The 25,452-nt window shown below is 46.0% G+C and overlaps 1 protein-coding gene across 1 annotated transcript in view; it reads left to right on the top strand.

The window, feature by feature from the left end:
• LOC124613647 (outer dense fiber protein 3-like protein 1) overlaps nt 1-25,452 on the top strand; it is a 92,470-nt gene that overhangs the window by 25,274 nt on the left and 41,744 nt on the right. Inside the window, exons 2-3 of the mRNA XM_047142362.1 lie at nt 479-697; nt 23,688-23,889. Coding sequence (XP_046998318.1) covers nt 479-697; nt 23,688-23,889 — 421 coding nt within the window. The remainder of the gene's footprint in view (nt 1-478; nt 698-23,687; nt 23,890-25,452) is intronic.

Genomic DNA, 25,452 nt, shown 5'->3' with positions numbered 1-25,452 from the left:
TGGAGTACATGGTTTTAATCTCTTCCTTCGGCACGCTAACCTCCTTTCACGTTTCAATAGTGGAACTGATCGCTCTGGGCTTCGGATCACTATTTATACTAGGCATTACGTATGGCGATTACAGCTCCATCTGTTAGCAACTTTTGTAACTATTATTTCAAACTGCTGTATAAACTTCTTACAGCTTTCACAATAAACATACCGTTTACTGCATTCCTCTATCGATCTTTGTTTTCGAGATATTTAATTTTGAAATCAGGGAGCCCTTTTCTGAATACCCTGTATCTCAGTTACATCTCGAGTTATTAGATTTTAAATTTTTGTATGCTTAACCCAGACACTCTGTATAGATTTTACGATGTGAGCCAAAGGCATGGCAGTCTGCTGCAGTCGCTCCGTTAGGGATCATGTACGCAGTCAAGCTGTGTACTCGTAGAGCTGAAAACCCTTCCAGCGAGCCTGAACCTCACTGTTGCAGGGCCGGCGCCGAACGCTTACGGGCTGCCGCCGCTGGTGGGCTACGACAACCATGACGTCACCAAACATCGGATGCCCGCATACACCATGCGGAAGGCGCTGAAGAGGGCGGTGTGGCGCCTGGGCCCAGGGCCGAAGTACGCCTTCCAGAGGAACCTCACACGCTACGGGCCCAACGGCACGCCGCAGTACTCCATGGCCAAAAAGATACGCCCACTGCGTGAGTACAGACTGTGTTCACTGTCGAGTAATCTTCACAAGATAGACTTGCTTCTGTACATCAGGCATATGATTTTACGGGATGAGCTTATGAGGCAGCTGCGAGATGCAACGCTCTATCTTTGGCGTGTTGTTTCAAGTACTGTGATTAAATAAGTGTCAAATTAAGAAGCAGAAACGCTTGTTACGCGAAATTTCTGGAGAAATGACGGATGTTGGTAACTTACTGTCCTGATACTCCGATGTAGATTACTAGAGTCATCTTTGAGATGCATTCTGTGTACACGGTGATCAAAAAGTCAGTATAAATTTGAAAACTGAATAAATCACGGAATAATGTAGATAGAGAGGTACAAATTCACACACTTGCTTGGAATGACATGGGGTTTTATTAGAACCAAAAAAATACAAAAGTTCATCTGATCACAATAGCAATAATTAGTATAACAAAGTAAGACAAAGCAAAGATGATGTTCTTTACAGGAAATGCTCAATATGTCCTCCATCATTCCTCAACAATAGCTGTAGTCGAGGAGTAATGTTTTGAACAGGACTGTAAAGCATGTCCGGAGTTATGGTGAGGCATTGGCGTCGGATGTTGTCTTTCAGAATTCCTAGAGATGTCGGTCTACCACGATACACTTGCGACTTCAGGTAACCCCAAAGCCAACAATCGCACGGACTGAGGTCTGGGGACCTGAGAGGCCAAGCATGACGAAAGTGGCGGCTGAGAACACGATCATCACCAAACGGACGCGCGCAAGAGGTCTTTCACGCGTCTAGCAATATGGGGTGGAGCGCCATCCTGCATAAACATCGTACGTTCCAGCAGGTGTTTATCAGCCAGGCTGGGGATGATGCGATTCTGTAACATATCGACGTACCTCTCACCCGTCACGGTAGCAGTTTTGCTGTCCAGCGCCATCCGACGGACATTTTGTGAACTTTGTTTTTTTCGGTTATAATAAAACCCCATGTCATTCCAAACATGTGTGTCAATTTTAACCTCTCTATCTATATTATTCCGTGGTTTATTAAGTTTTCAAATTTATACTGACTTTTTGATCACTCGGTGTATCAGCGCATGTGTGGCGTACTCCTAAGTTGCTGTGCAAGCGTTACCTCAGTGTCCGCTTTAAGTCTGAGTTTTGCTCTGAGGGCCCTCTGTGGTCAAAGCTCGCCTTATTTATGCCAGATCTATCTTCTTCGTTCGGTAAAATCGCAGATATACTTCGTTTGCACAGAACATCATTACCAGGATTCCATGTGACATCCAATGGGAAATGACCATTCTGACTAGTCATGTTCTCCGACAGTTATGTCGGTTATGATCTCCAAAAACTTCGATGTGTAGGTCACAGTTGTCGTTTCTTGACAGTCAATCGAATGACCAGCAGAAATGGTGTTCAGCAGTAATGGATCTACTGGCTTGGATGAGGCCAGTACACTGCTGGTGCTCCACAACGCTATCCTGAAAAGTGCGGTTGTTTAGCCTTGTACGGGGTGAGGCAGTTAAGACAACCCATCCCAAATATATGCAGAAGGCGAAAAATGAGAGAGATTCGGTTTTAGATAAGTGATACCGGAGAACGTCGCAATTTTCTGATGTACAAATGTACTTTTTAACGTTTATAGCGGTTGTGCAGGAACGGCTCTGTTGGGAGCGGCTAAGGCGGTGGGTGAAGGTATTGAAAGAAATTATTCTGACACCTTTTTTTTAAATGAGGCCATTTATTGGCAGGAAAATCAACAGATGTGAATTCAAATGGGCAACATGAGTCAGGCCTGGGGAGGCGAGGGTGAGGCAAGACGTAGTGGTGGGCGAAACATAGTTCTCAGCAAAATTAGACGACGTTAAAGAAAAGTGGTCTCTGCCATTTGGACAAGTTTGAATGGTGTGGCAACTACAGAAACACAGTTCTTGGCGCCGCAGCACCGGGAAGAGAAGATGATGTTCACAGCTACAGGGCGCGCGGCAGAGAGACGGATGGCAGGCTACCTCCAGCATGGCCACGTGCTTCCTCCGCCCTGATTGGTCAGGAGCCAAGAAAACCGCGGGGGCGCCATGGAAATTTCTGAAGCGTGGCCTGGTCAGCTTCGCATAAGCGGCGTTACCTCATCAGCACACAAGGGAGGCGCGTGATCGCGATTGCCCACCTCGGTCCTGATATGCTGCTGTCAGAGTATTGGACGAGAAAATTACAGGCAGCTGAAGCTACCAGCTAAAGCTTGACTGTGACAAGAAAATGAAATAAACCTTTTGAAAGAAAATAGAGACAGAATCCCCTACTATCTGGCTCAGCCTTACACGGTCGAATAACGATACCTATTTTGTGTCTTCATAGTAGAGTCTGTGAGGGGACTTCGAAGACATAACATGTGTGGCTGTTGGTGAAATAGTAAGACTGTAACAGCACCGCAAACCACTCTTCACCGAAGGACAAGAGGCCACACAAAAATATTCCATGCTGTACTAAATGAAGCAAAAACGGAACTCAGGTGTGGTTTGTGTGTTTACCTGTGTGCCCATCGATCCGTGCTCTGCTGTGTAGCATCAGACAGGTTTCACGTGAACCTACACAGACTTGCACAATGTTAACACATACAGAAAAGTGAATAAGGTTTTTGTTTATGGTGAATGTTGCGAAACTGTGGAACAGCGCTGCAGATGCATAATAAATGTATCCTTATCGTGTCAAGTCCTCATGATCTGTCCTTGCAAACATTATAAAAAATTAAAGGAAGTGTACACGTAAGAAAGTAAATACGTCAACGAAAAGGAACGCAGATCACTTTAGCCGCATTTGGGCACTGAAATAAGTCAATGCCCAATTGCGACTAAAATCATTCAAAACCTTCGAATAAGTATTTGTACGGTCGCTAGGTCACGTAAGGTGTCTACTCTGGACTCGCATTCGGGAGGACGACGGTTCAATCCCGCGTCCGGCCATCCCGATTTAGGTTTTCCGTGATTTCCCTAACTCGCTCCAGGCAAATGCCGGGATGGTTCCTTTCAAAGGGCACGGCCGACTTCCTTCCCCGTCCTTCCCTAACCCGATGAGACTGATGACCTCGCTGTCTGGTCTCCTTCCTCAAAACCAACCAACCAACCAACCAACGTAAGGTGTCTGTCTTTTCGGACATATCACGTGTATGTTTTTGCGCCCTAAAACAAGACACAACAGACAATCGTATATGTATATATCAATACTGTGCAACGACCAAAGATACATTTTTTAGGAGTCCAAAATGGCATGTAGGGAATTAATGAGTAAGGGACGCTGCGCTGGGAATTTAGTTCGGGAGGGAAGCGTGTTTCGATGGCTGAGGCAGTCGGCTTTCGGTCGTGCTCGTGCACGAATCAGCTCTGCCCATCGGACAGCGCTCCACTGGTGGAGTTGTTTACTTCTGTGTCGAATATTGTACCCCATGGCGCACTCTTATCGCCGAGTGACACTTAGAGTTACAGTCCAAGCCGAACATCCACGACTACGAACTTACGAAATCGAACAATTCATTTGCGTCAAGCTGTGCCTGGAACCACAATAAGTGATAGGTATTCACTTCTCTATCACCGGCAGCGTCGTCTACATTAAAATGATGATGAAGACAGGACACGCTTACGTAGTTCGACAATACGCACACGAACTAAAGTTCAAATATTCTGACGGGTGCATGGGGGAGGTGGCGGTAGACCACTCTGGCTTCGAGTGTTTGAGCTCCCTTTTGAGGTGCCCCATGATGTGGTCGTTGAAGACTTCTGACCCTACAGCAACTTTCTCGTCCATATCGCGGAAAAATGACAGACATTCATGGCATACCACATGTTAAATGGTGTCTGATAGATCGAGATCGAGCTGTCCAAACATGTAGTATCCTAACTGCTGATAGGAGCTGTGCAAGCCATCTTCATGTATGATGGCCAAACGGGGATATGTGCAAGATGTGTACAAGAGGGCCATGTTAGGTCCGATTGTCCCCATCGCCGTTCGCTCCAGATCCCGGCCAGTGATGCAGCCCCAAAGCGGCAGTCACTTCTTTAACAGGCACCTACGCCAGGGCCGTGCACAACCCAGACACATCACTTCAGGATGCGCCTGTTCTCCCAATCACATTGCCCCTGAGAATGATAGTGTAGATGTGACCTCACTGGCACTATCTTCTATGATGGTGACGAGGCAAAGAACTCCCCAGAGCTCGATGTACAGTCTGCCCATCACAATGCACATCAAACCGACTGTGGTGCCTATCTCTGCTTTCCTCCAGATAGGCACGACGTTGATAGATGAATAACCGCATTCCGACGTGTAACAGCACCTCTGAAAGGAGCAGTTGCCCAGAAAATGGAAGAAGCGAAGTCGAACGTCTTCCGACGACACACTCCTTCGTATAGCATCGTGAGTAGTGGACTATATACCAGACAGTGATCTCTCTTCGAGTGCTCTGATGACAGAAGTGTCCTTTACGATGTCCCATCTTAGGAACATCCTTTCCACTGCCTGCGATCCCCCCTGAAAATGAAGGATCCCAAGGATCTCCTGAGTTGACAATGTTGATGATGGAGCAGATCGGGACACTGACTTAACCATCAGGGAGTGCCCCACAGTGGCGCCCTACCCAGCTTCCACCCAGGAATTTCAGCCACAGTGGCTGCGCCAGATGTTCACGCCATCTAGATATCTCTGCAGTATCTCCATGCGAATAGTGGAAACATGTCCACAACACTACCGCTTCACAACAATGAATCTGGCCACAATTCAGGCTCCACATTAATTGGAAATGTTATTCTGCTGATGTCGATGTTGTCTTCCTCCAATAACTGTTTGTAGCAGATTTATGTGCTCTCACTGGCTACACAGCCCACATGTCTCATGCCTCTGACAATGGTAGCGGGGTGGTCACCCTCCTGTGCACAGGGCTCCCGACTGAAGATGTGGTGTACCTTACTATTGCTAGGGGTATGGCCCAAACACTGTTTGGCGTCCGTATCTTAAATGTCTATCACTGTCCAGATCTAGTAAGTGTCATGAATGACACACCTTTTTGCTGACAAGATATCGCCGCTTTTTGAGGATCCCCTGGATTATCTGGTCCTTGGTGGGGACTTCAACTCTACCCAAGGGGCCACTGATCAACTCTCATGACATTCCTTGTGTGTGGCCCTCTCTATTATTATCGAATGACTTCACCTTATTGACACATGAACAAAGATTCGTGGCACCTGTGCGGGTTTCACATATTATAGGGTGCATTCGTCCAGTCTTCTCGACCGTATATACCGCACGTGCTCCCTTGCTGACGACAGTCGACTTGCCGAAATTTGGCCACAGGCTTTCCTCCACCACGAGGCCTACATCTGTGATGTTTCCCTCACTTGCCAACGGCTGTGGCATAGTCGTGGCCAGTGGAAATTAAATATTGCCCACCTGACTGCCGACAGATGGTCGAGGATGCATGGCCCCTCTGTCGTCGACGGCGCCCCGCCTGCACATCCACCCTATCCTTGTCGCTATCCTGCATAAAACCAGTTCTACGCACGGCATTGGTGCGATGTGGCAAAGACGTCAGGGATTTACTACAAGCACCATGGACTTTGGCCTTTTATTACACGATCCTAAGTGACTACACTTTGATAAAATTTTCTCTTGCCCGTCATTGAGCTAAAATGCAGATCACTTTACTCACATGACACTTGGAAGGGACCATTGTTAACCTGTCGTGAACTGATGTCCTCAACAGCGCCGATCCCAGCCACCTTCCTTGATGGGGTCATTATCAATGTCCCTAAACCATATGTATTATCGCAGATCTGTGATTACTGGCCTGTCACTCTACTCAACAGCGACATGAAACTTTTGACGCGTTTGTTAGTGTCACCACTGAAGAGGACAGCACTATATGTCACGTCCCTCAATCAGACTTCCCTGGGTTGTGACAATAATATTGATACAGCCCTTTGCCGTTACAGCGACATGATGACACTAACCAGGTCGCGACATTTGCCTGCTTGACTTCAGTCAGGCTTTCGACCTTGTCGATCACACCTTTTTGATGATGGTCCTCCAGTGCATGGGTTTACCGGGTCATGTAATAACAGCGGTAATACGCATCTTGCGTGGCGCGACTTCAAGAATACTCTATAACAGACGTATCACCTCGCCTATCACGATCGCGCGCTCTGTCCGACAGGGTTTTCCACTTTCCACGACCCTGTATGCTTTGGTATCAGAGCCCCTACTCCAGGGACTTCGTCAAAACTTGGTGGGTCTATCACTGTACAGCCCCGTTCCTGTTGTACGGCCTGTGCTGATGACCTCGTCTTCTACCTGTGCAGTGAAGATGATTTCTGCGCGGCTCTGACATGGATGGCGCCATACGGTGAGGCACTGGGCAGTTCTCTTAAAGTTTCCAAATCGCAGGTTCTGTTCACTGGAGAGAGCGTACCTGAAGATGTATAGTTCCTCTAAGCGTGGCCACTCCTGCTTCCTGCTTGGGCGTTGGTTTTACCAACGATATTCGTGGTTCGGCGGCAACAAACAGCAGATGTCTCCTCTAGACTCTCAGAGCTGGACTCGTTGATCAGCGGCGTAGATGCCTTGCGCGATGCGTGAATGTCTCATATCCCTCACATGACACAACTGAGCCCAGTCCCAATTACCCTCATCCATCAAATGTTGATGGGAGTCTTTATCCTTACCAGGATGTTATTCAAAGTTCAGTATGCTTCCCTTGCCCTCCCACGTTAGCTTGGTGGGATACCTTGTTCCACGTGCCAGTCAGAGTTATGGTAGTTTTGTTTGCTCCCAATAAAATGTTTGGAGCGATTGTCTGACAAGCCTTACTAGACTGCTTTTACATGAATATGAACTGGTGTCCATATCAGCGCCAGTAATGTTATCAGACATTCCACCACTCCCCTTTTATCGCTTTCGGGATTCCTTTCTGGAATTAAGTTACTTCCTCCAATCCTAATCACTCTCACGAATACTCTGGACAAAGACTGTACATAGTGAGTTACAAATGCATCAGCCCCCAGTCCAATCGAAAATAAGTTTCCTCAGGTCATATGGCGTCGTGTATGGGAAGTGGTGCATGCGGGCTTTCTGTACATCAGCGTCCAATCCACTTGGTATATCACCGTCAATTTCTAACAGGTCAACCAGTTTCGTTTGCACCGCATTCGTCTCTCTGACACCCCTATGCATTCACGGTAGTGTGGACGACACAGACGCTCATCGATTCTCATGTGGTCCGTCGTCTGGAGGCTCGCGCAGCATATCTTGGCTTGCATTACCCGACGTGCTCAGATCACTTTCCGGATGTGTTATTCCCTGACGTATTTCATTACTCTGCAACAAAAACTAACGACGTGAATTGGAGACGAGAAATCGTAACTTGGTTATTGGAAGTACCTTAATTATCGACACTGCGCACTTGTTCGCAACTCCAGATACATGCACTTCCTTTGAAATTTTGTATGGAGCGCCTTTCATGACTAGCCTTCCAAATACAACGTCCAAGCCATGAAATGCTGACGTTTATTTTGCTGACATGATTCTCTCAACTAACTACGGATGGAATATCCACAAAAATTTCGAGAAGACACATTAGGACGTTCCTCCGTTCGAAGGCGCAAGCGACTCCCAGAATTTTGGTACCTAAAAAAAAGAAAAGAAAGTCCGTATTCAATTTCTTTCATTTTCATCACTCACCTGTGTGTTTTCTTCCCACACGTTGCTCCTTTCCTACCCCCTTTTTAGTAATAGATTACTTGTTTAGGGATAGGGCTCGGTAGGTTCCAGGACCTGAAAAAGTGCAGTTCTTTTTTTGTTAGCACACAAGTGGCGGTGGCAAGTAGATTTTTTTTTTTTTGGTAGTTCCCTTCCCTGTTCAGGGGAGAAAAGAAAAAGCGTGGCGTCTTTAGGGGGAAAAATAAGACCCTACTTGAGTCGCCTTTTTTAACGTTGTTCGTTCCCTACTCACGAGAGTTGGGCAGACTGATGTAGGACCTAGAAAAGAAATGCGATTAAGGCAACCGCTCACGTTAATCGTGAAACCCGCGCGGCATGGCCACGTGGTTTGAGGCGCCGTGTCACGGGTTGCGCGGCCCCTCCCGCCGGAGGTTCGAGTCCTCCCTCGGGTATGGGTGTGTGTGTTGTTCTTAGCGTAAGTTAGTTTAAGTAGTGTGTAAGTCTAGGGATCGATGACCTTAGCAGTTTGGTCCCTTAGGAACTGACACAAATGTTCAAATTTGTGTGAAATCTTATGGGACTTAACTGCTAAGGTCATCAGTCCCTATGCTTACACACTACTTAACCCAAATCATCCTACGGACAAACACACACACCCATGCCCGAGGGAGGACTCGAACCTCCGCCGGGACCAGCTGCACAGTCCATGACTGTGGCGCCTAAGACCGCTCGGATAATTCCGCGCGGCGAACTGACACACATTTGAACATTTTTAAGCACGAGATCCGGGTTCGAGATCCGGTGAGGCGCAGATTTTCCACCTGTTACCTCTGAATTATTTCAATGGCCAAATTCTGTTAAAGTCATTGAAAACCTTTGAATAACTGGTGAATAACGTCGGAAGTTCCATGAGGATTACCGCGGATGATGCTATTGTGTGCAGAGAGGTCTTGGCGTAGAAAATTGCAGCGAAATATAGGAAGACCTGCAGAGGACTGGCACTTGGTGCGTGGATTGGCAGCTGATTCTAAACATAAATAGGCAGAAAGATACACTACAGAATGATGACACTATTGCAGAACAATCACTGGAAGCAGTCACATCCATAAAGTGTATAGGAGTTTCAATGGGTTAGAAATAACAGCCAACCAGTTGTAAAATACTGGTTTTTTAAACCTTGACCATGGTTTCGACGAGTGTAAAACCGTCTTCTTCAGAAAATATTGTACGTAAAATCACATTATCTGTAGCTAACGTGCGAGTCGTTGACTCTGTCTAGACTTGTCACCCATTTAATCACCATGTAAAATACGTTATATAAATGGAGTATTCGACTACTGTAGGGCTTTGTCCCAAAAAAATTTTTAAATGTTACATATTTCACTCTGTATACAACAACATATATTATCCCACTTGAAAGACTTGTATAAAACTCACATATAAATATAAAACGTGGCATCGGATCCTATAGAGCGTAAATATGTCCCATTCAGAGCCAGTGGCATTCTTTCTGAAGAAAACGGTTTTAAAATAGTTGAAATTATGGTCAAGGTTTACTAAACCCGTATTTTGCAACTGGTTGGCTGTTAATTGTAATCCATTGAAGCTCTTGCATGCACAGTTGCCGAAGTGCAGCCACGTTAAAAATCTTGATACCTAGCACTATGCGTACGTAGCAGTTTGGAGTGTAAGGACCCCATAAAAATTAACAGCAGGTAAGGCAGATGCCAGACAGATTTATGAGAAGAATCCTCAGAAAATGTCCACCCAAAAAGGAGATAGCTTACAAAACACTAGTTTAACTAATACAATATTGCTCGTCAGTATGGGATCGGTACCAGATAGGACCAATAGAGGAAACAGAGAAGAGAAGACGAACAGCAGCGGGTTTCGTTACGGGTTCATTCAATAAGCGAAAGCGTCATTGAGATGCCCAGCCAACTGAAGTGCCAGCCCTGCGAGAGGCGCGTTCTGCGTGGAGTGCATTACTGTTAAAGTCAGCGAGAACATACTTTGCTACAAGAGACAACCAACATCCTTCTACGTATATCGTGCAAAAAGACCATGAAGGTAAGATTAGAGAGATTCGAGACCACACGGGCATTACCGCTAACCATTCACTTCTGGAAAAGGAAAAGGGGAAGTGATAGTGGTGCACAAAATACCCTCCATCATACACCTTCAGGTAGCTTTCAGAGTACACAAGTAGCTGCAGAAGCAGATTTAGTAACACACATCCCCGTGTCACTACGAGACGTCTTAAATGTGAGAGTGTAATCACTCGAATACGTGTTCCTAAAGTACTATTATCCAACACAACCCATTCTTTCCACATTTCACTCCACCAACTATTCACGGCAACTACTTTCAGAATTGGTTACATTTCTCCGAATGGTGTCAACGAAAACTACAATGTAATTCGGCCTTTCTATGCAAGAGTTTGTTTTTGGATGGAGCATCGTTTACACATCATGGGAAAATCAGTCTTCACAATATGTGCTACAGGACGATTGAAAATCCTCGTTGAAGTGTGATACAAGCTTTTCAAGTACCGCATCGCTCGTCCTTATTTTACTGATGGTACCCTAGACAGCCAAAGGTGTCCTAACAGATATTCTGACGCTGTTATTGGAAGATAACCTCCTGGAAAGTAGACATGCATGCGGTACCAGCACGACAGATGTCCCACCCGTTTCTGACATGTAGTTACCGACCTTCTTTATAGAACATTTGGAGATCGATGGATCGGTCGTTCAGGAAACATAAAATGATCTACTTGCCCACCAGATTAAAACAGACGGACTCTTACTTATGGGAAAGAAATTGAAATAGAAGTCTGTAAAGAAACACCGATGACTACCAAAGACGATAAATGCCGCATAACGTGGGCCTGTGCTGCGCTAAGTCCAGATGAAATTGTGCATAGAATATTGTTTGTTCGGAACTACTTCTTGTCATGTGCCAGTGCTCAGGTTTTGAGCACCCTTGATATGACAGTCGTAATAAACACATGGACCGTACCTGAGTTACGTCTTTGCTTACATGTGGTACAGTAAGGCAGACTTTTGTGGGGTCTCTTCTCTTGAGGGCGGAACATCAGTTTGCGCTGCTGTAATGTCGTTAATACGTGATCGATCTCCACATATATTACATCGCTGAAGTTCTCAAACTACAACACAAAAATGTGTATAGTTATATTAAAAACGAAGAAAGTTATAAAAGCTAAAAAAATTACTTGTGTACGTCAGAAAATCTTCACCTTGTCTCCTATAAGTTAGCGGAAACCACACCTCGATAACTTATTCGCCCTATATACACTACCGGTCAAAAGTTTTCGATTACCCATCATAAAAACTATAGACTTTATTTCAATGTATAAACACATAGTACAAACAAAATAAATATTTCTTTCTGTCTATCATTAAGTACAGTACGACATACGAGTGCTTCAGATTTTAGCCTCTTCAGAGTATACACCCTTTGTCCTCAGAACAACTGCGCAAACTCTTGTCATTTTGGATGTAAGGTATTGTGGTCCAACACGTCTGTAAATTATTCGACAGGTCTACAACATTAGATGACCTTAGTTTTCTGATCTCCCTGTCGAGTTCATCCCATAAGAGTTCAGTGGGATTTAAGTCAGATAAGTAACTTGGCCAAATGTTATGCTTCAGTTAATCAGATTTCTCTTTTCTATTGTCAAACCTTCTGCATACTTTGGAAACACGTTTGGTATCATTGTCCTGTTGCAGACGAAAACTACGTCCAATAAGTCTCCAGCCAGACGGAACTGCATTTTTGCCCAGTATCCTTTGATATCCTTTCTTCTTTAATGTTCCATTAATTCTCACAAGCTCGCAAACATCCCCACACCGTTGGCGTCACATACCGGCTCTTGACACATTTTCCACGAAATCGACGAACAAACATTCGACGGTGGCTTCCAAATATCTAAAACTTAGATTCATCCTTGAATAACACCTTGGACCATTGCTGCACGCTCCCTTTTTGTGCCGCTGTGCCAGTTGCAAATTTTCCACCTTATTTTGTTTGCGTAATAAAGGTTTTTTGGCCTATGTGCACCGCTTTAAACCTTGTTCAGAAGACGGCATTTCACTGTTGATATAAAGGTAAAAGCTGCTCGCACACTATTTACTTCGTCGCGAATTTCAAGTGTAGTACGACTCCTATGACGTTTACTCTGTACACGTATGAACTGATCACCTCTGTGTGGTATTACTCGGGGTTTTCCAAGTCGCGGAACACTTGCATTGACACCAGTTTGCTTAACCTCTGCAATGTACAAATATATACCAATGCAGACTGGGCTACGCCAACTTTTGTTGCTACACTCCTGGAAATTGAAATAAGAACACCGTGAATTCATTGTCCCAGGAAGGGGAAACTTTATTGACACATTCCTGGGGTCAGATACATCACATGATCACACTGACAGAACCACAGGCACATAGACACAGGCAACAGAGCATGCACAATGTCGGCACTAGTACAGTGTATATCCACCTTTCGCAGCAATGCAGGCTGCTATTCTCCCATGGAGACGATCGTAGAGATGCTGGATGTAGTCCTGTGGAACGGCTTGCCATGCCATTTCCACCTGGCGCCTCAGTTGGACCAGCGGTCGTGCTGGACGAGCAGACCGCGTGAGACGACGCTTCATCCAGTCCCAAACATGCTCAATGGGGGACAGATCCGGAGATCTTGCTGGCCAGGGTAGTTGACTTACACCTTCTAGAGCACGTTGGGTGGCACGGGATACATGCGGACGTGCATTGTCCTGTTGGAACAGCAAGTTCCCTTGCCGGTCTAGGAATGGTAGAACGATGGGTTCGATGACGGTTTGGATGTACCGTGCACTATTCAGTGTCCCCTCGACGATCACCAGTGGTGTACGGCCAGTGTAGGAGATCGCTCCCCACACCATGATGCCGGGTGTTGGCCCTGTGTGCCTCGGTCGTATGCAGTCCTGATTGTGGCGCTAACCTGCACGGCGCCAAACACGCATACGACCATCATTGGCACCAAGGCAGAAGCGACTCTCATCGCTGAAGACGACACGTCTCCATTCGTCCCTCCATTCACGCCTGTCGCGACACCACTGGAGGCGGGCTGCACGATGTTGGGGCGTGAGCGGAAGACGGCCTAACGGTGTGCGGGACCGTAGCCCAGCTTCATGGAGACGGTTGCGAATGGTCCTCGCCGATACCCCAGGAGCAACAGTGTCCCTAATTTGCTGGGAAGTGGCGGTGCGGTCCCCTACGGCACTGCGTAGGATCCTACGGTCTTGGCGTGCATCCGTGCGTCGCTGCGGTCCGGTCCCAGGTCGACGGGCACGTGCACCTTCCGCCGACCACTGGCGACAACATCGATGTACTGTGGAGACCTCACGCCCCACGTGTTGAGCAATTCGGCGGTACGTCCACCCGGCCTCCCGCATGCCCACTATACGCCCTCGCTCAGAGTCCGTCAACTGCACATACGGTTCACGTCCACGCTGTCGCGGCATGCTACCAGTGTTAAAGACTGCGATGGAGCTCCGTATGCCACGGCAAACTGGCTGACACTGACGGCGGCGGTGCACAAATGCTGCGCAGCTAGCGCCATTCGACGGCCAACACCGCGGTTCCTGGTGTGTCCGCTGTGCCGTGCGTGTGATCATTGCTTGTACAGCCCTCTCGCAGTGTCCGGAGCAAGTATGGTGGATCTGACACACCGGTGTCAATGTGTTCTTTTTTCCATTTCCAGGAGTGTATTATCCTACTAGAATAGCCTTCCTGATGCAGAGCTAAAATTACACCAAGTTTTTCAGTTCCGATTCCTGCTTTCGTCCCATTAAGAGGTAATATGATATAGACCTGATAAGGTGTGCAAACACAGTGCCAGATGCACACAATGGACTGTAAACTATTGCGAACTGAGTGCTACCTAGACAGGTGAAGGAATGAAGCCTATTCGAATAGAACAGTCTTAGCTAAAGGCACGCCAATGTTGTTACTGATACTCATCAGCGCCCCTGTATGCGAACAACCAATCAAATACATAACAGACGCGCTTAGTCTTTACAAGTTTATACTTGTTTTAATATCAGAACGGGGATATGACAGAATATTCAAAACGAAATTCCTCTTTTAACCACAGATACATAGTTGTCACAGCTGGTCGAAAATTTGGCACGGTATCCTGTGTTAGCTTTGTGTAAGATGCGACCCAATCGTATGGTATCCTTTAAGGAAAAATTAAGGAATCTGTCGTCCTGTCGACACCGAGATCATTAGGAGACGGAGCACAAACTTAAAGCGGAGAAGGATGGGGAAGGAAATCCGCCAGGCCCCTTGCAAAGGAACCATCCTGACATTTGCCTTAAGCGATTTAGGGAAGTCACGCAAAATACTAAATCTGGACTGCCGGGCGGGAATTCGATCAGTGTTTGCTAATCATTGCTCCAGTTCACTATAAACCTTGTGCAACATTAAGTCATCTTCGACCGATCCCAGAGGCGGCAACATCTTACTGGAGGACAGAACACCACTTCAACCTGTCTGTGTTCAATATTGTACGTTCCTGCTGTGTGCGAGGTAAGGCCTCTTCCTCGTTGTGTGGTTTGTACGACATGTCCGCCAGTTTGGGAGGTATACATCTCAAGATGGCCGGACGGCTCTCGGCCGGAATATTGCAGCAACAAGTTATCGATATCCGGCAACTGTCACGGAATATTATGGAACACTCTACAAGCCAGGAAAGTTCTAAACGTTACGGGATATATTTATGCGTACTTTTAATTGAGTGGCGTTTTGAGGAGGCTATTTCATTAAAATGGATGAACTAAGAATAGTATCCATTACTAAGTTCCCTATTAATGTAAAGTTTGATAAGATCCGGTGCTCACTACAAATACGGACATAATGTCTCAGCAACGTTTGTAACATTTCAAAAGGAGTCCAGCTAATTTGTTGCTGTAGGTGAGATCTGGACGCAGGACGTGGCGTCACAACGAAACAGCAACGACTGCCGCGGAGGACGACATGTGTCGCTGCACCAAGACGGGGAAAGTCAGTTTCACCTGTCAGAGAGGTTACGCCAATGTTTTCTGGGACAATAAAGGGGTTCTCCTTATTGGTCACCTTGAAAAGAGTAAAAACAAATTGCCCAAACTACGCAAATTTCATGGAACAATCGCATAAAAAAGACATGAGAAGGAGCTCGAGACTGCCAGAGAAACAAAATCATTTTCAATGTGGATACCCGAAAATGTGCTTCGGTAGTGAGAACACTGAGGATTTTGTAGGAAGAAGGATTGTGACATCCATCTTGTTCAGCTGGTTTGGCGCTCTCCTACTTCCACCTGGCCCCTACATCTAAAGGAACGTCTGGCGGGAAACGTATAGATTCTGGTGAAGAGGTTACAGCAGCGGCAGGTGATGCTGCGCGTGTGTTGCTCACGAACTGGCGCCGTCTCCAAACTCAGACTCGTTTTCTTTCGTCTCTGTAGCTGGTAGCGCAAACGAATAACGCGATAGGAATGGAAGACTAGTTGTTTTGCAACGTGTCTCATTAACCAATGAAACTAGATTTCAAGGATGCATTCCAGATCACCGCCTGAAAAAAAAAAAAAAAAAAAAGGAAAAAGAAAATGAAGCATCCAGAACACATGATCGGATGTCAACATGTCTTCGTACACGTACACACCATCGGCGGTTGAGTTGCAATTCTCTGTGGCATGTAGAATGACCACCAGAGTATCTTAGCGTTGCTCGTGTATTATTGTTGTTACTAGGCTTTTAGTAGAGAATATAAGGTGTGTGGACAGCGTCAGAAGTTGAGTGATGACTGCGAAGAGCACGGAGTTGCCATATACTAATGTAAGGCAGCATTATGAGCACCTAACAGAGTTTGAAACGGCTTGTGGGTCTCTATTAGACTAACAGGTCGGCTTGTGGGTCTCTATTAGACTAACAGGTCGAATCGAGCAATATCCAGATATATCGGACATTCGGATGTGATATTGAATGTTGGGCTGTATTAGGACTTCAGGGCAGGCATACTCGTCATCAAAGTTCCGATCACCACTTTTGAACACTACAAGGGAATATTGTGCACCAAGTGCACCCAAAACCGCTTCACATCTGCATCTGCCACCTGAAAACATGTAACAGGCTCACGCTGTCATCAAAAGCACATGAGCGTTTGTGTTTGGAGTGGTTCCACGACGGGGAAACGTAGACTGCTGATGGATGGCGTTGCGTTGTCTTCTGTGAAGAGTCACAGTTCTACACTAGTCCAGGTGAGTATCGTTCCTGTGGTATACACCACTTCTAACAAACACCGAACAACGCGCTCCAGTACGCGGCCGCCAAATACATCGCTAGCCGCACTTCTCTGGGCGGCCCGCTGCTTCCATCGCTGGCCGTCTTCACACGCACTCTCCCTTACGTGGCCGAGAAATACATCGCTGGCCGCACTTCTCCGGGCGGCTCGCGGCTACCATCGCTGGCCGCCTTCGCGCGTGCGCGTTTGTCAGCACACAGCAATTGGCTACGCCAGGAAACATTGCGATTGGTTTCCCTGGAAAACAGCGACCCCAGCCGACGGCTCCATCAACTAGCGAGCCTTATATAAACCCGGCCGCCGCCGCAAACGACAGTTCTCATCGGGAAGTGCAGTACGCCGTGTTCCAGCTGCTTGTGGATGACTCGCCGCATCACTCGAGGTTACCTGGCTGCTCGGCGGAAATCTAGCGACTTCAATTGCAGAGACTGAACTTCACTGGACTTGGGAATAATTACGGGACGTGCAACCAACTATGCACATCTGGACATTGGTATAACCAAACTATAATTATGCATTATTTCTGAGTGTGAGCCTGTGTAGACGCTTGGCTAACATAATTGTTAAAAAGTGATTTGTGATTTAATAAACCAGACTGACGAGGTTGTTGTGTTATTCCTGGTTATAACAGTTCCGGGTATGGCAGCGACTTGGGGGAAGTCCCATTCTTCCAATGTTAAGGAGAGGTACGGTGGTGTTACTTCTGGCATCATGGTGTGGGGAGCTGTCCAGTATGACTTGAGGTCACGGTTGGTAATGATTGAGGGACCTCTGACTGCACAAGGGCACGTTTCAGAGATCCTGCATAATCAATTTTTACCTTTCATGTGACAATATCATGATGCCACTTTTCAACAGGACAATGATCATTCGCGCATGTCACGTGTCTCTATGCACTATCTGCATAATGATGAGGTTCTTCCATGGCCAGTAAAATGCCCAGATCTGTCCCTGACAGAATATGTGTAGGATCAACTCAAAGTCTACCTCATTCCATTTTGAACTAGCTTATGTCAATGGCTTTATGACACCCTTCCCAACCAAGTCAGTGTATGCTTTCAGTCCAGAGGTGGTGCAACATAATACTGATAAGTAGGCTCCTACTGCCAAGTTCTACGTAAATCTGACTCGATGTTGTAATCTTGAAATAATATTGCATACCCTCTCAACCTGTGACTTTTATTTCGTTTTGTCGTTCCTCTCTGGGTATTTCACTTTTTTCTTAGACAATGTTTTTAATTGTGTTAACGGTACTTGCTGCTCAGCAATTTGCGATACTTTACAGTTACAAACAAGGGCTATCGTCAGCAGCCTGTGCTGCCAGATATGTTACCAGTGAACTTATGAAAAACGTTACCTTGTGTCTTGCAGTGGGGAGACGCAGCTCTAACCTGACTGGATCATACCATATCTGCATGCTGGCCTAAATTAAACTGAACTGCCCCGAGTGCCCACTCGAACGCAACTGCTGTGGCGAGCTGCAGCAATGCAGGTGTCTGTTGGATAACATCCAGAAAATTTTAATTGTTTCTGATGCCATGCCAAGTCAACCATCATCACATAAGTGTTTCGCAGAAGCCTAACACACAGGGGACAGTTTTCCAAATGAGGGACACCCACGCTCCGACCATCAACCAGGAGGCAACCCAAGCGCCGCTAGAGGCCACAGGCCACACATGCCTATTTTCTTCCGCGAAACACGTGATCGAAAGTAGATCCAGCTGTATCCTAGCATCGAATGGTATTTAGGGCAGCACTTGGGCCAGACCAGACCAGATCACCCTGAGTGAGTTTCCTGGGCCAGGCACCAATTCGCAAAGATTCCATTAATCAGGATTTGCACACAAGAGGCGCTTCCTCGACACCACTGCCATTCAAGTCTGATTTCACAGCTACACGAACTGCAGACGTGTTATAACGTGGCGGCTGAGACGCTGCATCCACTACCAGCACGTACAGGTTATCTAAGAGCTGTAGCACTATGGCAGTGCGGCGAATTCGTGTTGTAGGTGCCAATAAAAAATAAATAGCGTAACGAGTGCGTTTGAACATGAACAGCTGCATGATAACCATTCACATAACCTTGTTACTTCTATGTGTAATTTATACCTTAACTGCTGATTATCTGCGAAACGTAATACTGGCACTCCGATCTTCCTCCCATTAACAACACTTCTTATAGCCAACACCTGAGGGCACAACGACTCTGTTTGGTGCTGATAACACTCCCGCAAATGAGTTCATTGCATCTCCGTGTCCTTGACAGAGATCGCTCAACATCTGGTGCTGCACGCACCTTGCACTGAGGTGTCAAAAGTCATGGGATAACGATATGCACTTATACAGATAGGGGTAGTAGCATGTACAGGAGGTATAAAAGGGCAGTGCATTAGCAGAGCTGTACTCAGGTGATTCGTACGAAAAACTGTCTGACGTGGTTATGACCGCACGACGGGATTTAACAGACTTTGAACGCGGAGTGGTAGTTGGAGCTATACGCATCGGACATTCTGTTTCAGAAATCGTTAGCAAATTCAATATTCCGATATCCTTAGTGTCAAGAGTGTGCCGAGAATACCAAATTCCAGGCATTACCTCTCACCACGAACAACTCAGTGGCCGTCGACTTTCATTTAACGACCGTGTGCAGTGGCGCTTGTATAGACCTGTCAGTCCTAACAGATAAGCACCACTAAGTTAAGTAACCACAGAACGTATCCGTTAGGATAGTACGGTGCAATTTTGGCGTTAATGCGCGACCGACACGAGTGCCTTTGCTAACAACACAACATCGCCTGCAGCGTTTCTCCTGGGATCGCGGCCACATCGGTTGGACCACAGACGACTGGAAAACCGTGGCCTGTCAAATGAGTCCCGATTTCAGTTGGCAAAGGCTGATGGTAGGATTTGAATGTGGCGCTGACCCTACGAAGCCATGGACGAATTGTCAACAAGGCACTATGCAATCTGGTGGTGCTCCTTAGTGATGTGGGCTGACATGGTATGGACGGGGTCCTGTGGTCCAATTTTTGAGAAAGTAATGTATTCAAGAGTAGCTTCACATATCTGTAAAAATGGAAGTACTAACAAAATGTCAGTTTGGTTTCCAGAAAGGTTTTTCAACAGAAAATGCCATATATGCTTTCACCAGTCAAATTTTGAATGATCTGAATAACCGAGCACCACCCATTGGGATTTTTTGTGATCTCTCAAAGGCTTTTGATTGTGTAAATCATGAAATTCTGCTAGACAAGCTCAAGTATTGTGGCATGAGTGGGACAGTGCACAAATGGTTTAATTCGTACCTAACTGGAAGAGTGCAGAAAGTTGAAATAAGTAGTTCTCGTAACATGCAAAGATCAGCACATTCCTCAAACTGGGGAACTATCAAGAATGGGGTTCCACAAGGGTCAGTCTTGGGTCCTTTGTTGTTCTTATTATATATTAATGACTTGCCATTCTATATTCATGAAGAGGCAAAGTTAGTTCTCTTCGCTGATGATACAAGTATAGTAATCACACCTGAGAAACAAGAATTAACTGATGAAATTGTCAATACTGTCTTTCAGAAAATTACTAAGTGGTTCCATGTAAACGGACTCTCACTGAATTTTGATAAGACACAGTACATACAGTTCCGTACAGTGAATGGTATGATGCCATTAATAAATATAGACCTTAATCAGAAGCATATAGCTAAGGTAGAATATTCCAAATTTTTAGGTATGTCCATTGATGAGAGATTAAATTGGAAGAAACACATTGATGATCTGCTGAAACGTTTGAGTTCAGCTACTTATGCAATAAGGGTCATTGCATATTTTGGTGATAAACATCTTAGTAAATTAGCTTACTACGCCTATTTTCACTCATTGCTTTCATATGGCATCATATTTTGGGGTAATTCATCACTGAGGAATAAAGTATTTATTGCACAAAAGCGTGTAATCAGAATAATAGCTGGAGTCCACCCAAGATCATCCTGCAGACATTTATTTAAGGATCTAGGGATATTCACAGTAGCTTCTCAGTATATATACTCTCTTATGAAATTTGTTATTAACAACCAAACCCAATTCAAAAGTAATAGCAGTGTGCATAACTACAATACTAGGAGAAAGGACGATCTTCACTATTCAAGATTAAATCTAACTTTGGCACAGAAAGGGGTGAATTATACTGGCACTAAAGTCTTTGGTCACTTACCAAATAGTATCAAAAGTCTGACAGATAACCAACAAGTATTTAAGAAGAAATTAAAAGAATTTCTGAATGACAACTCCTTCTACTCCATAGAGGAATTTTTAGATATAAATTAAGAAAAAAAAGAAAAAAAAACAAAAATATTAAAAAAATAAAATAAAAAATAAAGAAAAACAAAAAACACAAAAAATAAAGTTGTTATATTAACTTAAGTATGTTGTTAAATTAACCTAATTACGTCATGTATTGGAAAATTCGACCCGTTCCACATCATTACGAAATATCGTATTCATGATCCATGGAACTAGTATTAATCTAATCTAATCAATGGGACTTATCATTGACTGGAAATGGTGATGCTCGGCTATTGGGAGACCATTTGCTGCCCTTCATGGACTTCAAGTTCCCAAACAACGATGCTGTTATATGGATGACAATGCACCACGTCACTGGGCCACAATTGTTTGTTACTGGTTAGAAGAACATTCTGACAATTCGAGCGAGTGATTTGTCCACCCAGATCGCCCAGCATGAATCCCATCGAACATTTGTGGGACATAATCGAGAGGACAGTTAGTGCGCAAAATCCTGCACCGGCAACACGTTCGCAATTATGAAGGGCTATGGAGGCAGCATGGCTGATTATTTTTGCAGGGCACTTTCAACAACTTGTTGAGTCCATGCCACATCGAGCTGCTGCAGGCCGCGCAGTTAAGAGGCGCCACGTCACTGACTGCGCGGCCCCACCCGCCGGAGGTTCGACTCCTCTCTCGGGCATGGGTGTGTGTGTGTGTGTGTGTGTGTGCGTTGTTCTTAGTATAAGTTAGTTTAAATAGTGTCTCAGCAATTTGGTCCCTTAGAAATTCACACACATTTGAACATTTGAGCTGCTGCACTATGCCTAGCAAACCGAGGTTTAGCACGATATTAGGACATATCCCACGACTTTTGTCACCTCAGTGTATACATCCGTACAAGCCCAGTAACAACAATGAACACGAACAACACTAATGCAGTTCGGTGTCCGTTCCACTTGTCACAGAGAGTTGCCACTGATACATGTCGTCGATATTAATGTAAGACGAGGACCTATACCCCAGTGTGTTTTATCTATTTTTTTTTATATGCCGCAATTGCGCTAGTAGACTGTTTAGCGTTTTAAACTGTTCAGCTAAGTTTTAGTACCTGATAATGAGATCATTTTCTCTCGAAACACTTTGTTGACCTGTGTGTAGGCCAAAATTACGGTTGAATTCTACTAATTACACCACTGGCCATTAAAATTGCTACACCAAGATGAAATGCAGATGATAAACGGGTATTCATTGGACAAATATATTATACTAGAACTGACATATGATTACATTTTCACGCAATTTGGGTGCATAGATCCTGAGAAATCAGTACCCAGAACAACCACCTCTGGCCGTAATAACGGCCTTGATACGCCTGGGCATTGAGTCAAGCAGAGCTTGGATGGCGTGTACAGGTACAGCTGCCCATGCAGCTTCAACACGATACCACAGTTTATCAGGAGTAGCGACTGCCGTATTCTGACGAGCCAGTTGCTCGGCCAACATTGATCAGACGTTTTCAGTTGGTGAGAGTTCTGGATAATGTGCTGGCCAGGGCAGCAGTCGAACTTTTCTGTATCCAGAAAGACCCGTACAGGACCTGCAACATGCGGTCGTGCTTTATCCTGCTGAAATGTAGGGTTTCGCAGCGATCGAATGAAGGGTAGATCCACGGGTCGTAACACATCTGAAATGTAACGTCCACTGTTCAAAGTGCCGTCAATGCGAACAAAAGGTGACGGAGACGTGTAACCAATGGCACCCCACACCATAACGCCGGGTGATACGCCAGAATGGTGATGACGAATACACGCTTCCAATATGCGTTCACCGCGATGTCGCCAAACACGGATGCGACCATCATGAAGCTGTAAACAGAACCTGGATTCATCTGAAAAAATGACTTTTTGTCATTCGTGCACCCAGGTTCGTCGATGAGCACACCATCGGAGGCGCTCCTGTCTGTGATGCAGCGTCAAGGGCAACCGCAGCCATGGTCTCAGAGCTGATAGTCCATTCTGCTGCAAACGTCGTCGAACTGTTCGTGCAGATGGTTGTTGTCTAGCAAACGTCCCCATCTGTTGACTCAGGTATCGAGACGTGGCTGCACGATCCGTTACAGCCATGCGGATAAGATGCCTGTCATCTCGACTGCTAGTGATACGAGGCCGTTGGGATCCAGCACGGCGTTCCGTATTACCCTCCTGAACCCACCGATTCCATATCCTGGTAACAGTCATTGGATCTCGACCAACGCGAGCAGCAATGTCGCGATACGATAAACTGCAACCGCGATAGGCTACAATCCAACCTTCATCAAAGTCGGAAACGTGGGGTACGCATTTCTCCTCCTTACACGAGGCATCGCAACAACGTTTCACCAGGCAACGCCGGTCAACTGCTGTTTGTGTGTGAGAAATCGGTTGGAAACTTTCCTCATGTCAGCACGTTGTAGGTGTCGCCACCGGCGCCAACCTAGTGTGAATGCTCTGAAAAGCTAATCATTTGCATATCACAGTATGTTCTCCCTGTCGGCTAAATTTTGCGTCTGTAGCACGTCATCTTCGTGGTGTAGCAATTTTAATGGCCAGTAGTGTATTACTGTAAAATGGTCACTGTATTGCATCCCATCATGATACGTTCAACCCTCACGCTGTGACCCTGCTGTGTGCCGCAGCGCGCCTCAACGTACCGGGCCCCCCCGCCTACTTGACGGAGGAGGTGCCGCCGATGCGGACGGACCGCGCGCCGGCCTACAGCCTGGGCGACCGCACCAAGCTGCGCAGCGAGGACTTCAACCCGGCGCCCAACATTTACGTCATGCCCGAATACCTGGGGCCCAGCCAGCCAATCAAGACGTCGGCACCCGCCTACACAATGTGAGTGCCGAGATCTGTTCTGCTGCCCCGCTGGCTTGACACACTATTTATGCATATTGCTTCACTGGTCACTGACTACTTGCTGTACGCCGGCGAACCTCACCCCCCCCCCCCCCCCTCTTAGAACATCTCTGCTTAACTGCTCACAGTAGCCTGCCCCTACTTACAACACACACGAGCGAATGCATACATACGAGGACGTGCTGGAAATTAATGGCTGAATTTTTATGTGAAAACACTTAAAATATTTTAAGTAAAACAGACATTATTAACAGTCTACATCTTCATCCTACATACTCGTACGAGGATCACTCCAAAAGAAATGCACACTATTTTTTTTTTTAATACATCTTTTATTCTACATGTTTGAAAGTTTTACAGTGTGTAGATACATCCTTTAGGAACAATATTTTCGTTTCTTCACATAATTTCCATCCCTCTCAACTGCCTTACGCCGTCTTGGAACCAGCGCCTGTATACCCGCACGGTAAAATTCTGGACCAACCTGTTGGAGCCACTGTTTGGCAGCGTGCACAAGGAAGTCATCATCTTCAAACCTTGTTCCACGAAGAGAGTCTTTCAGTTTCCCAAAGAGATAATAGTCACATGGAGCCAGGTCAGGACTGTAAGGCGGGTGTTTCATTGTTGTCCATCCGAGTTTTGTGATCGCTTCCATGGTTTTTTTGACTGCAACAGCAAAACATCCTGCTTTTGCCGATGTGGTCGAACACGACTCAGTCGAGCTTGAAGTTTCTTCAGTGTCGTCACGTATGCATCAGAATTTATGGTGGTTCCACTTGGCATGATGTCCACAAGCAAGAGTCCTTCGGAATCGAAAAACACCTTAGCCATAACTTTTCCAGCAGAAGGTGTGATTTTGAATTTTTTTTTTCTCGCGTGAATTTGCATGGTGCCACTCCATTGATTGCCTCTTCGTCTCTGGTGAAAAATGATGGAGCCATGTTTCATCACCTGTCACAATTCTTTCAAGAAATTTTTCTCCACCATTCTCATACTGTTCCAAAAGTTCGCTGCATACCATTTTTCTTGTTTCTTTGTGAGCCACTGTCAAAATCCTGGGAATCCACCTGGCACAAACCTTTTTTAACGCCAGTATTCTGCAAACACTTCCTTCCCATATCCCAACGTAGCGTGACAATTTGTTCACTGTGATGCGTCTGTCAGCAATCACCAATTCGTTAACTCTCTGCTCATAATCTGGACTGTGTGCAGAACGAGGCCTGCCGCTGCGAGGACAATCCTCAATATTGCCGTGCCCGCTTTCATCACATAACCTGCTTGCCCACCGACTAACTGTACTGCGATCCCCGGCCGGTGTGGCTGTGCGGTTCTAGGCGCTTCAGTCTGGAACCGCGAGACCACTACGATCGCAGGTTCGAATCCTGCCTCGGGCATGGATGTGTGTGATGTCCTTAGGTTAGTTAGGTTTAAGTAGTTCTAAGTTCTAGGGGACTGATGACCACAGATGTTATGTCCTATAGTGCTCAGAGCCATTTGAACCATTTTGTACTGCGATCGACAGCAGCATCTCCATACACCTTT

This window comes from Schistocerca americana, chromosome 4 (genome assembly GCF_021461395.2).
Source record: "Schistocerca americana isolate TAMUIC-IGC-003095 chromosome 4, iqSchAmer2.1, whole genome shotgun sequence".
Taxonomy (NCBI): domain Eukaryota; kingdom Metazoa; phylum Arthropoda; class Insecta; order Orthoptera; family Acrididae; genus Schistocerca; species Schistocerca americana.
Note: the sequence above shows the minus strand (reverse complement) of the source record. Positions and strands in the feature narration are given on the sequence as shown.